Raw genomic sequence first — 12,877 nt, forward strand, 5'->3', positions numbered from 1 at the left:
ACACGAGGCTGGGCAGGGTCGTGTCAACATGTCACTGAGATATTATGTGAGAGTGTTAGTTGGACTGGACAGTAACATTGCGCTGCCAATAGCTACCATTGTTGAGATTACAATTGCACGGTCTGAAAAGATTACATTTCTAGCAGCATCGATCTGGTGCCCGGGCATTTACCAGCTACCCTATTCAGTCATGCATTGTTGAGGTCATCCTCTGCAAATCCCCATCGGAGCCTATTGATTTTCATGCCATAATCGCAATCTTTCAAGAAAGAATGGTTCAACTGAGAGTGCTTTTGCAGACCACCTTCTAACCATTGCTATTGCCCGTAACGCCGGGATGCATGTCATGAAAGTGTGAGCGTGGATGCCAAACATACGCAGCCTACATGAATCTATCCATCTGTAGTTAAAAGCATCCAAACAAACATGAAGACGTACAACCAAGCAGAGAAAATCAGGATATGGCTTGCCATGCAATGAATTGCCGGCGAGTTCCCGCGGCGCCTGACCCAGGCCCGTATCGGAACACCGGTCGTCAACCCCCGGAGGACGGGCTTGATTTCAAGAACACTGCCTGGTCCAGTCAAAGGCAGACGGATATCACGGATACCCTTGTCGCACCCTGGACCGGAAAGCACACAAAGTTCCGTTGCCCCTGACTCAGACCAGTTGGAGATTTGCTGAGTTCGGCGATTGATGGCAGAGTTATGAAGGCTTCATCGTAGACAAAGCCAACGTATGGATGCAATATTCATGTCTAATATATTGTCGTATTTTAATAAACTGTTCTCATTACATTCGGAAGACACCAAACTTGGTATCACCCGCCTTGACCTCATTCCTGCCTCCCATCGCAGCCTGCAGACCGAGGCCGAGGTATCGTCTTGTATGCTGGGGAGGGATAATTCCATCATCCTGTCACAAGTTAGCTTTCATGCATTTATGAATGTGTTTACAGTTGACTCACCCATAATCTAGCAGACGAGTAGGTCGCATCACTCTCCTTCTCGATTCGCTCCTTCAGCCCAGTGTCGACCTGCTTGCCAACCGTCTCCATCACAGCAGCAAGCTGCTCGCCGCCCATGACACCGATCTTGGCGTTGGGCCACATCCACAGGAAGCGCGGGCTGTATGCTCTACCGCACATGCCGTAGTTGCCAGCGCCGTAGCTGCCGCCAACGACGACGGTAAACTTGGGCACGTCGGCGCAAGCAACGGCTGTGACAAGCTTGGCTCCGTGCTTGGCGATGCCGTCACGCTCTGACTGGGAGCCAACCATGAAGCCCGCGATGTTCTGCAGGAACACGAGCGGGATGCCACGCTGGGTGCATAGCTCAACAAAGTGAGCGCCCTTGACAGAAGACGACGCGAACAGAATACCGTCATTGGCCACAATGCCCACCTTGTGGCCGTAGATCTCGGCGAAGCCTGTCACGAGTGTCGTGCCAAAGTCCCGCTTGAACTCGGAGAACTCAGAGCCGTCCACGATACGAGAGATAACCTCGCGGATAGGGAGGGGCTTTCGCAGGTTGGTGGTGGCAATGCCAAGCAACTCCTCGGGGTCATGAAGAGGCTCTGAGAATGTAGGCTTGGGAGCTTGAGTGTTGGGCGACTGCTTGGGCCAGTTGAGGTTGCTGATGCAGCGCCGGGCTAGGACAACCGCGTGGGCATCATCCACGGCAAGGTAGTCTGTCACACCAGAGACGGATGAGTGCATCTTGCCACCTCCCAGATCCTCATGGCTGACAACCTCACCGGTCGCAGCCTTGACTAGCGGCGGGCCGGCAAGGAAGATGTGGCCTTGCTCCTGGACAATGATGCTCTCATCACTCATGGCTGGGACATAGGCACCACCGGCGGTACAAGGGCCCATGACCACAGAGATCTGGGGAATGCCCTCGGAGCTCATCCGTGCCTGGTTATAGAAGATGCGACCAAAGTGATTCTGGTCGGGGAAGACGTCCGCCTGATGAGGCAGGTTCGCGCCACCGCTGTCGACGAGGTAGATGCATCTGCTGGCTGTCAGTCCTGTTGCAAGATAGGTTGATATTGGAGTACATACGGTAGCTTGTTCTCTCGTGCAACAGCCTGCGCTCGCAGGTGCTTCTTCACTGTAATAGGGTAATATGTACCGCCCTTGACCGTGCTGTCGTTGGCAACGATAACACACGTCACTCCCTCGACAACACCAACACCGGTAATAATGCCACCCGCGGGGACCTCGGCTTCTGGGTAAAGCTCATAGCCAGCCATGGGCGAGAGCTCAAGGAAGGTAGTACCAGGATCGATCAATGCTGTAACTCGATCTCTGGGGAGCATCTTCTTGCGCGCAAGATGCTTTTGTCTGGCCTTCTCAGAGCCTCCCTGTTGGATCTTGCGCGTGAGCTCTTGCATGCGGTTCATGACCTCGCTCATCTGCCGCTCATTCTCCTTGAACTCGTCTGACGACGGATCAACGACACTCTGGAGCCGTGAGATGGCATTGGCCTGATGCGGCGGAGTGAGGTTCGCGACAGCTCGCTTCTGGGAGGACACCTGCGATTGCTGGCGGCCGAATTGGCGACCGAGGCGCAAGGCCTGGCGGGAAGAACGTGGCAGGGACATTTCTGAGGGGCTTGCTCTCGACAGATTTCAGATGTGAGATTGAGGAGAAAATCTGTGCGCCGTCGAGGGCATCTTGGAATGGGAGAGAGGCCGGAGATTTCAAGCCCGTGGTGAATAGATACTGGAGCACGGGTCGACGCCAAAGCCGAGCTTGTGACGTCGAAAACCTGGGGTAAGCGGGCCGCGAGAAGCCGCGTCGAACCGGGTCCTAGACGCGGCTATCGTAGCCTTTACTGGCCGATGCGCCTCGGCAGGGCATACCTCCGTACGACATTGACTCTCTGAGATAAGCAAAGTCTTTTGTATTTTACTAGTTGTGCTTCGTTGTTCCTCGTCAATTGTTCCTTCACATATCACAATCACAATGGCAAGTGTACGGACTTTCAGATCACTCGCCCGACCTGTTGCGGCCAGGCAATGGCGCCCTGCTGTGACGCTCCCCGCAATCCAGTCTCGACTTCACTCGTCCAAGCACCCCAAAGGCTTCGAGGCCCCTTCAAAGGAGGAGCTCGATGAGCTGAGGGACAGAGTGCAAGAATTCACTCGCCGTGAGATCACGGAGGAGGTGGCGGCAAAGACAGACAAGACCAATGCCTTCCCCGCCGAGATGTGGCAGAAGTTGGGAGAGGCTGGCTTCCTCGGCATCACGGCTGACGAGGACGTGGGAGGTCTCGCCATGGGTTACCAAGCACACATCATTGTCATGGAGGAGCTCTCCCGAGCTTCTGGATCCATTGGCCTCAGCTACGCGGCACACTCACAGCTTTGCGTCAACCAGCTCCAGCTCAATGGATCACCGGAGCAGAAGCAAAAGTACCTACCCGGCCTTATCGCCGGCACAAGCGTCGGCGCCCTGGCCATGTCCGAATCGGGCGCCGGCAGCGATGTTGTCAGCATGCGGACGACAGCCAAGGCCGTGGACGGCGGCTACGTGCTCAATGGGTCCAAGATGTGGATTACCAACGGGCCCGATGCCGACGTGATTGTCGTGTACGCAAAGACGGAGCCCGACAAGGCATCCAAGGGCATCACGGCGTTCCTGGTGGATACCAAGACGGAGGGCTTTAGCTGTGCCCGCAAGCTCGACAAGATGGGCATGCGTGGCAGCAACACGGGCGAGCTCATGTTTGACAACGTTTTTGTGCCCACCGAGAACATCCTCGGCAAGATCAACGGCGGCGTGAGAGTTCTCATGGAGGGTCTTGATCTGGAGCGTCTGGTGTTGAGCGCTGGACCCCTTGGTATCATGCAAGCAGCGCTTGATGTTGCTCTGCCATTCACACACCAGCGCAAGCAGTTTGGCCAGCCCATTGCACACAACCAGTTCATCCAGGGCAAGCTGGCAGACATGTATACCAAGCTGCAGGCTTCTCGAGCATACACATATATGACGGCCAAGGCCGTGGATGAGAATGGTTTGATCCGTACTCAAGACTGCGCCGGTGCTATCTTGTATGCTGCGGAGCGGGCCACAGAGTGCACGCTCGACTGCATCCAACTGCTGGGTGGCATGGGATATGTGGAGGAGATGCCTGCATCTCGATTGCTTCGCGAGTAAGTATTCCCACCTTGAGTCTTATTTCCCGGCATCCTAGGATGGATGGGGGATGAAGATGACCTTGATGAATCTATGTATCAGAGACCATCAACTGACCACATCTGCAGCGCTAAACTGTACGAGATCGGAGCCGGCACGTCTGAGATCAGACGGATGGTGATTGGAAGGGCGTTTAACAAGGAATATGCACAGGCATGAGGTAGCAAAAGCATCGACGCAGGGGCTGTGTTGTTGAGGAATGGCGTGGGGGAGTAGACCAGGGACCGGCAAAGAGCAAGGCGATCGGTGAAGCCTCCCGTCGGTGAGACGAGGTTCCAAGGTGAAGACCTGTAAGTGAAGTAGCTGGCGGTGTGACCAGCGTCTCACCAGCATGGTCCTTGGAGTTCCTGTTAATCAAGGGCTTACGTGTCGAGGGCCGTGTACATAGTATCAGTGAAACCAGCATAAAGAAGAAATCTGAGCCCAATGGGAAACAAAACTTGCTATTCGTGTGAGAAAGACGACACAAGAGTCGGCCGACCAGCAGGGTTACTTTGGAAAATTTCCATGTCCCACGAGGACCGACCAGGATGGGCAATCTAGCCCAAGGGCGCGGGACGACTAGCGGCGCCCTGGCGACCGGGTCATCGAGAGCTGCTTCCCCTGCCCTGGACCAGAGCTATAGTGGGGTCCTAGGGAATTCGTTATGCTGTTGTTGATGCTCGTCGAAGTTGCTGGAAGTCTTGGAAGCAGCCATCGCGAGATGTTTGGGCTGGTGTTGGTGCCTGTCCCCACTGTGATGAAATTGTTGTCTACCCGCTGGTGTGTCTACATCGATTAATTAGCTTCGTAGACCGCTTGATATTGCTTGTTGAGTTTCAGCAGCTAATGTTGTTAATGGAGACCGCCCCCAATTGCCAGTTGGGATGCCCCGTCCCTTTACCTCTAGCAAGAGATCATGATGATCAGCCATCGCAATTGAGAGCTCGCTTTTCTCTTTCCCCAATTGCAAAGACAGTCTAAAATAGCATTGTGATTACTGTGCATGATGCCACCCAGTAATGAAGATTTGCACACAAAAACCTGCAAGCCAAGTTGGCAGAATCGCCACCGATCTGATGATATGATCATCGAGTTTTGCCTCTTTCCCCGCGCTCATTGCTTCTCTCCTCCGTATCCGGCCTTGTCCGGAGGGGGAGATTCTGCAAGGTGAGGCTCTGTGCGACTCGGCCGGAGACGAGCGAGGGTGTCTAGAACGTGGGGTTGCTCCTTGGTGTTGTTGAGAGGGTTACGGCAACGCAACCCACGGGCAAGGATCGCGGTGTCAATTGGAAGATGGGAACTCCCAGGCGATTGGAGCGACCCCTGCGAGTCCCTGAAAGACCATGGGTGGCCCTGGACTGGCCGACCTCCCAGAAGTGGAAAACCGGCGCGGGACACCAAGTGCCAAGGCCAATGGACCTGTCACGCCGTTCAGTTTGATGCACCACCACCAGAAGCTCTCAGACCCCAAGATATCGAACTTCTCTCTGAATGAATAATGGCTTCTCGTCAGCTCTGGAGGACCTTCTCCATTTGTTCCTCACATGAGCAGAAAGAAAAGCCCTTTCCCATCCTGCATGCAGCCGTTAACCGAGCCATTGGCATCCTTCTTTGTTGAGCCGCCTATCCAGACAAAGTCAGGCTCGAATTTTATGCTGATGCCTGGGGCGGGGCAGACCTCAATGGCTTGCATCTCCTGTGGAGGGCATCATCGTGGTGTTTTGCTTGTGTCGGTGTCGGTCTTCCGCGCCCTCCACCCTGCTCAGATCCTCCCTCGTCTGACTTGCCAATTAGCAGAGTTGGGGAGGTCTGGAAGGGATCCACGGTGATGATGGTCTTCGTGATGCATCATGGATCCACGGTCGGGTCGGTTCTTAGGGTCTATCGTCTAGAAGCCGGTCGGGTCGGCTTTCAAGGCGTTGTGTGTGGGTTGTCGTCTAGAAGCCGGTCGGACCGGGGTCGGATTGCTTCTTTGCGGCGGTCCCGTTTACTCGGGACCCCGGGGCGGGAAGAGCAGCTACACTACGCTACAGTGAAGGAGCTCTCAGTCTTGACCTCCTGCCTTCTTGCTCGACGATATAAACCCCCAACTTGTCACACCATTTTCGAGCTTCACCTCTTCACCCATCTCCTCCTCTGCGCATCACGATCATATTGGGAATCTGCATTTCGGTCAATCGTTGCTGTTGAATTCGCGGGATCCAAGGATCATCTTTTGCCTTTTTTGGTTCCTGGGCGCCACACCAGCCCTGCACATCCCTGCAACATCGACGTCAAGCTCCAGAGCTCAAGCTTCATTCTGGAGCAAGCTGTTGCCACTTGAGCTCATCGCTCCAGGTTGTCCCCAGCTCCTAGCTTTGCTAAGCTGTCATTGTTTGCTTCCTTAAAAGCAATCCAGTCCCGCCGATTCTTTCCCTCCCTTCTCCTCCCCTCCTCACATATCGTCATATTCAGTCCTTCATCATGTCTTTTGTACCTGTTCTCCGCCAGTGCGCGCGCCGCGCCGCTCCCTCCGTCCTGCGCCCTTCTTTCACAGTCGCCGCTGCCCGCAAGATTCACAACGTCCCTCCTCGCCAGGACAAGCCTGGAAAGTATGCCCAGACCGATCCTGGCATCGAGGTTGAGTACCCCGAGGACCACGAGCTTCCTAGCAGTGAGCCTGTCCTCGGTACTGGTGGACAGTATGTGAAGCCCACTCTACCCACCTTTTCGCTTGACGGCCATGTCGGTATCGTCACTGGTGGTGCTCGTGGTTTGGGTCTCGTTATGGGCCAGGGAATGGTCTTTTCTGGCTCCAACCTTGCTCTTGTTGATATGAACAGTACGTTCTCTGTCTTCACTTGAATTTCAAGACCTATTTCTGACCCGTATTGTAGAGGAGGAGGCCGAGAAGCAGACAACTCTGCTCATTGAGGCCTTCAAGAAGGAGAACCCTCGTGCTCGACGGTATGTCGCCCTGTTTTTATGCTGAGCCCCAATTGAAGCTGATCATTCCCAATAGCATCCCCAAGGTTACTGCTCACTACGCCGATGTCTCTGACCCCGAGTCAGTCGAGGCTTGTATCGCCGAGGTCGTCAAGGAGCATGGCAAGATCGACAACCTCGTCACATCGGCCGGCTTCACCGAAAACTTTGAAGCTGTCAACTATCCAATCGATCGTCTGCGCAAGCTCTGGGCCGTCAACGTTGACGGAACCTATCTTTTCGCGACCTCGGTCGCTAGGCACTTGATGGAGCGCAAGTCTCCTGGAAGCATGGTCATGATTGGTAGCATGTCTGGCGCCATCGTCAACGTTCCCCAGCCCCAAGCTCCCTATAACGCCGCCAAGGCTGGCGTCCGGCATCTTGCAGCTTCTCTCGCTGTCGAATGGGCTCATGCCGGCATCCGAGTCAACTGCATCTCTCCTGGCTATATGCTGACTGCATTGTAAGTTTCCGCCCGCGCTCCCCTTGCGTTCTTGGAGACCTGGGTCAGATTTGAACTCATGACTAACACCGTAATAGGACCCAGAAGATTCTCGACGACAACCCTGACCTTAAGGCGAAATGGACTTCTCTCATTCCCCAGGGCAAGATGGGCCAGCCTCAAGACCTCATGGGCCCCGTCACCTTCCTTCTCTCAGACGCTTCTTCATATGTTACTGGCGCCGATCTGCGGGTTGACGGTGGCTACACTGTCACCTAAATGCGTGGCAAGAACAAAGAAGAGAAAAGAAAAACGGCTGAGATTGTTTGTATATGTTCCTTGGTGGGCAGGCTTGCCAGGCTAGAAGCGGGATTGGGGTTAGATAATGGTAATGACAACTAAAAAAACTTTCTACCAAACAAGGAACGCTCAACTGCCGAGCTGTGCCACAATTTGAATCCTTTGTTAGTGTCGGTACTTGGAGCGGCTGCTGGCTCAAGAAAAGTACATATCGTCAAAACTAACAATGAGAGAAGAGACTACAAGACGGATATCAATACCTGCTGACAATGCTAGGGTTCCCAGCTGGAGGTCAGATCCCTGTCCTGGGTGTTGGTGCACACAAATTGATGAGTGACTTGATCTCGATGACAAGTCAAACTTCTTTCATGTGGCCTATCTAGGTGCCGAAATCGGATCGCTGCACAGCACATGCAAACCCTTGACATTCCCGAGTGCAACCCCCATGAACTGAGGCGGCTCACCAAGTAACTTACGGTATTGCCGAAAACGGATGGGGGACAAGGATCAGGCTGCAGCGAACCCAACATGTTCGTCGACTCCGAAGCCATGGTACAATCAACGGTGCCGTTGCAGCATTAGCAAGGAAGACTTTTTTTCACCCTCCTGCAGCCACCATGAGCAATCGGGCGCGGGATGTCGACGCGGAAATGAGGTGAGGAGGCCCAAGAGTTGCTGCTGCGAGCCCAAGAACCTGATCTGGATGATAGATCAGAAATGATGATAATAATCCTACCCAGGCGCCTTGCCACTGGCCCCAGTATCGTACGGCATCCCCACGGAGGAGGCTCTGGGCAGATGGACAGTTGATTGCCTGAACCCTGGAGCCGCGGACCGCTGTAGGGCTTGAAGGGTTTCGTCATGCCACCAGAAGTCAAGGTCAGCAAGATCCGAGGCATGGGATTCGCTGCTCAAGGTCGAGGCCAACTACCTGGGTAGAAGGTAACTTGTCGGCTGCAGGGTCACATATCCCCGGTTTTGCGACATCCGACAGCCAGTTCGAGGCCGAGGCCATGCGCTCCCGAAGATGGGATTAATCTGAGCGCGCGCGTGGCGGCCAAGATGGCGCAATCGCCCCTCAGGACGACTGCCCGACCAAAGAGGAAGCTTGCTATTCAACTGCAACCCCTCCTTATTGTGAAGCTATAGCGACCAAGGGCCCCGCAGCGTCAAAGCTGGTGTGGCTCGAAAACGTGGGGGGCTTGCCCTGTCGCGAGGGGCTTGTCGAGGGGAGGGGGACGTTGGCAGTACATGTACCTTGCACTGGAGTATCGACCACGTGGGCAACTTGCTTCAAATCGTCATTCAGCGACGGCCTCGTTGGTGGGAAGGGAGCAAACTTGTTGAAGTGACGGGTCATTCAGCCAGGCGATTTTTCCCTTCATCCCTTTGTTTCCCAAATTGGGGGCTGAGTTTGACTCGTGGGCACGCCGCGAGCAGACGAGAGGAGACGAGAGCTGGAGCTTCAGCTCTCCACTGTTAGCCGAGCTTACATCCAATTTCAGAGTTGACGCCGGGTTTGCTCATGTGCCGGAGCGGAACAGAGTCAAGGTTCTTGCTATGACGGCATCCGTTCGCTCTGCAATTCCTCTCGGCCGACAACAGCCACGCGTAGAGACGGGGTGGCTTGCTCCCCTCACCAACCCCGCGTCAGGTGCCTCCAGGAACAGGCGTCAGGTCGAGTCTCGTGAAGTCCCGCGCTGCGACTGGCGCACTTTAGACTGGATGGGCGAGTGAGCGGGGGTTGGGAGCCTCAGGAGGGGGGAATTGTCGTCTCTTGCCGCGGATGGTGGCTGACGGGTCACACGACCACGAGGATTCTGGGGATATCCCCGCAAGGGGGAGGGATCAGAAGACTTGTTGCGGCAGGAGAGAAAAGGCACAGAGAAAAAAGGCAAGAAGAAAAAACAAAGATTGAATCGTAATGGAGGGGATGGGGGAGAGCTAAAAGGACCAATCTAGAAAAGACTGACTGCTGCCGGAAACCCGCCCCAAACAGGACGAAACACGGATGGCATCACGACAACCTATATCTGAGCAACGTGACAACTCAACTTTTCGCGCATCTGGCCGAAACTCGGGTCTGCGGAGAGACAATGAATCGCAAATTGTTCTAGAATGCGTTGCGCTAGTGTGTGTCAGGCAGCACGCATTGCGAGCGGATAGACGCAGCATAGGCGATGATCCTGCCAGATCCAGACGACACCTCTGGGGTTCTCGAGTCAGGAACTGCGAATGATGGAGGGAGAGGCGGGACAGTACGCGGAGTCGCAGAAGCGAGACGTTGGAGGCTAGGCTGTAGTGATTTTGGTTAGGGACATGATTGATCATTGCCAGGCGTCAACAAGTTGTTTGCGTTGCAGCTGTTAGTATGGTAAGTTAATATCATGGTCTTGCAGCTGAGTGTGTAAGCGAGTTTCCATGTTGACGAAGAATCCAAGGCAGAATCCAAGGTACAACAAAACCAAGGACCAACTAGCGTCACGATCTAGTTAAATGGCTTTTATAGTTGACCAGCTGTCAACCACCTGGGAAACGGTACCTACATGTCGTTGCTCTTGGCATGAAGGCATTCAAGATTGAAGCCCCTCGGCCGGGATTATACCAGAGGCGGTGAAACCAATTCCCAATCCTCTAGCGGAAAACTCGGCCCACGAAACACGCTCGACGCCCCAGGGCCAGAATGACAGCTTGCCCTGCATATAACCGGCCGGTAACTTGTGCGCCTGGAGTCGACGATTGGTGATATTTCATCCCGTCCCATGAACCCGTGACCTCGGGGGTCGGTCCTAATGGTCCCTGTCCGAGTTTAGTACTGTACTTCGGATATGTACCTACTCAGCCACCAGCAGCCGGGAGAGTAGGTGTGATGCATGCAACAGGGCGACGCAACCACAACGAAAAGGTACGGAGATATTACCAGCATCAGCCCTGTCTTTGCCGTGTCAGCAAGTGACCTACAGGACAGGTCGCCGACAGGCCGCTGACCTCTTTACAGAAGCATATGTAGGGAGGCAGGTGGGCTCTGATGACGAAACCTCAAGGTGACCAATGGATCGATCGATCGAGGGAAAACCGGTATTCGCCCAGGCACTTGAAGGTCTAGATCTTGTTTAGAAGCAGAAGCAAGCAAGCAAGCAAGCAAGCAAGCAAGCAAGCGTCTTCTCCACGTTCAACGTCAGGGAAAAGGGGAAAGAAGAAGAACAAGAACAAGAGGACCCACTAAAGTATAGCTTCCATTAGCTTAGCTTGGGGTTCGGCGAAAGAGATGGATTCCGGGACCAGAGATCGACCATGTGAGGAGCTTTCCCGTCCATGAGGTTCTGGTAGCCCGGTACGGTACTTGAGGGTTCCATCCATGGGTTTAATGGGGGGAGGGGGACCCAGCTAGCGCACCTCACCTGAGCTGCCCACTAAGAAGGACGCCAAGCCCGCCTCCCCCGGGGGCCCGCCCGGCGGCGCATCGCTCATGACCGATTTTGTATGGGCTAAGCTTAGCTGGAGAAGGAGCAGACGACGAAAACCACCGAACAAAAGGGAAAGAGAGGCACAGGTTTGAGGTCATGTCCATTCTTCCATAGGTTGTAAAGGAAGGTCCGAGGTTGAGATTGGATTCCCTCCTCTCCTTGGCCTATTTCTCATCGATTCCCATTTACTTACTCCTCCTCCCCCTCTTACAACAACACCTTCACACCTTTCCCCCTCGCAGCAGTGGCTTTGCCGCGTGCCATTCACAACACCTCGAACCAACTTACCAGAAGCTGCCCGTCGGCGAGGTGGAGGGAACCAGCAGCGAGTACGTACCGCCAGCTTCGTCCCATCCATCTGCCAGGTCCAAACTCCACCGCAAGATAAACGTCCTGGGCGGGCGACAAGTCGCTAGCTAGAAGCCCACCCCTGGCTCTCTCTGGCAGAGGCTCTGATGCATTCCGTCGACAGGGCTCTCACTCACCAAAAATTGGATCATCTTGGCCTGGACCGGTCAGCGAAGCAGCAGAATCAGCGGCCTCTCCGGAAGGTACCTGGCTTGATTGTATCTCCACCGTCTCCCGGCGTCATCCTCACCGAGACGAGAGGACTCCTCCTTTTCAATCGCCCTCCCTCGTCACGTACATCCACCATTTACAAGTCTGCCACGGCACACGGTTTCATTTTTTATACTCTGCCTGCTCTCCCCGAAAGTCGTTAGCACGACGCCCACCCTTGAACTCAGTCGGCACCAGATCGTAGAAGCTTTGGCATCTCTTCTGCAAGCTGCGTTCCTCATCAGCCATCGACCAGCACCGCCCGCAGCCCCCGACGTCGCCGCCGCCGCTTTTTTCTTCTTCATGTGTCACGGCCCAACGATTTTAGCAGCTTGGGACGTACCCTTGAACTCCGGCTCGCAGCACTTGATACCCTCAGCCAGCATCATCAGTCCCTCCACCGGCTCTCCACCGTCTTTTCCTCCGGCTCACTAGCAGGTACATTTTTTTTTTTTTTTTTTTTTCGATCTGGTCCCTTTTATTCCCTATCTATATCCATCCCTTTTTCGATGCCTGCCCCTGACCTCGTGACGCGCAGACTTTCTCTTTGCTCTGGAAAAGCCCTTGACCTGGGAAGCTTGCAATAAGAACCCCCGAACTCCCTGTTACACTTACACAGCACCTGAACGGCCTGCGCAACCTGGCTCCTGGCTGCGCCAAAGCACGCGCTGAGCTAAGCTTTTTACTGCAACACCACACTGGCACTGGGTGCCACTTACTGCTGGCGTTGCCTCGATTCACAAGCACCAAGTCCACTGTTACTGTCATCGCCGCAATTTCACACGCGATTCTCCAGTTCTTGCGTCACGAGCTTACGAGTCACGAGTCTCTTTGGGGTTTCCTTTACGACGGGAGTTGTTTTCTGGAGGATTCACCGACTAATGAGCCACGCGAGAAAAAAGTAAAGGGAACGACAACAAGAGAGATCCTGTAACCCAGCACCTCTCTGTGCTCCTTAACCAC

The 12,877-nt window shown here is 54.5% G+C and overlaps 3 protein-coding genes across 3 annotated transcripts; 2 read left to right on the forward strand and 1 right to left on the reverse strand.

Annotated features, from left to right (window-relative positions):
• Nucleotides 1-792: 792 nt before the first annotated feature.
• Nucleotides 793-2,604, reverse strand: MRS44_004806 (uncharacterized protein; the record flags this gene model as incomplete). The annotated part of the gene is made up of 3 exons (XM_046279943.2): nucleotides 793-915; nucleotides 968-2,012; nucleotides 2,063-2,604. The coding sequence occupies 3 exons, from the start codon at nucleotides 2,602-2,604 to the stop codon at nucleotides 793-795; spliced, it is 1,710 nt and encodes a 569-aa protein (XP_046136048.1).
• Nucleotides 2,605-2,968: 364 nt separating this feature from the next.
• Nucleotides 2,969-4,162, forward strand: MRS44_004807 (uncharacterized protein; the record flags this gene model as incomplete). Its single annotated transcript, XM_046272603.2, has 1 exon — nucleotides 2,969-4,162. The coding sequence occupies one exon, from the start codon at nucleotides 2,969-2,971 to the stop codon at nucleotides 4,160-4,162; it is 1,194 nt and encodes a 397-aa protein (XP_046136047.2).
• Nucleotides 4,163-6,646: 2,484 nt separating this feature from the next.
• Nucleotides 6,647-7,868, forward strand: MRS44_004808 (uncharacterized protein; the record flags this gene model as incomplete). Its single annotated transcript, XM_046268761.2, has 4 exons — nucleotides 6,647-7,004; nucleotides 7,060-7,129; nucleotides 7,185-7,610; nucleotides 7,688-7,868. 4 exons carry the CDS (start codon nucleotides 6,647-6,649, stop codon nucleotides 7,866-7,868), a joined length of 1,035 nt encoding a protein of 344 aa, XP_046136046.1.
• Nucleotides 7,869-12,877: the final 5,009 nt, after the last annotated feature.

Source organism: Fusarium solani, assembly GCF_023522795.1.
Source record: "Fusarium solani strain SB1 chromosome Unknown bctg00000002, whole genome shotgun sequence".
Taxonomy (NCBI): Eukaryota; Fungi; Ascomycota; class Sordariomycetes; order Hypocreales; family Nectriaceae; genus Fusarium; species Fusarium solani.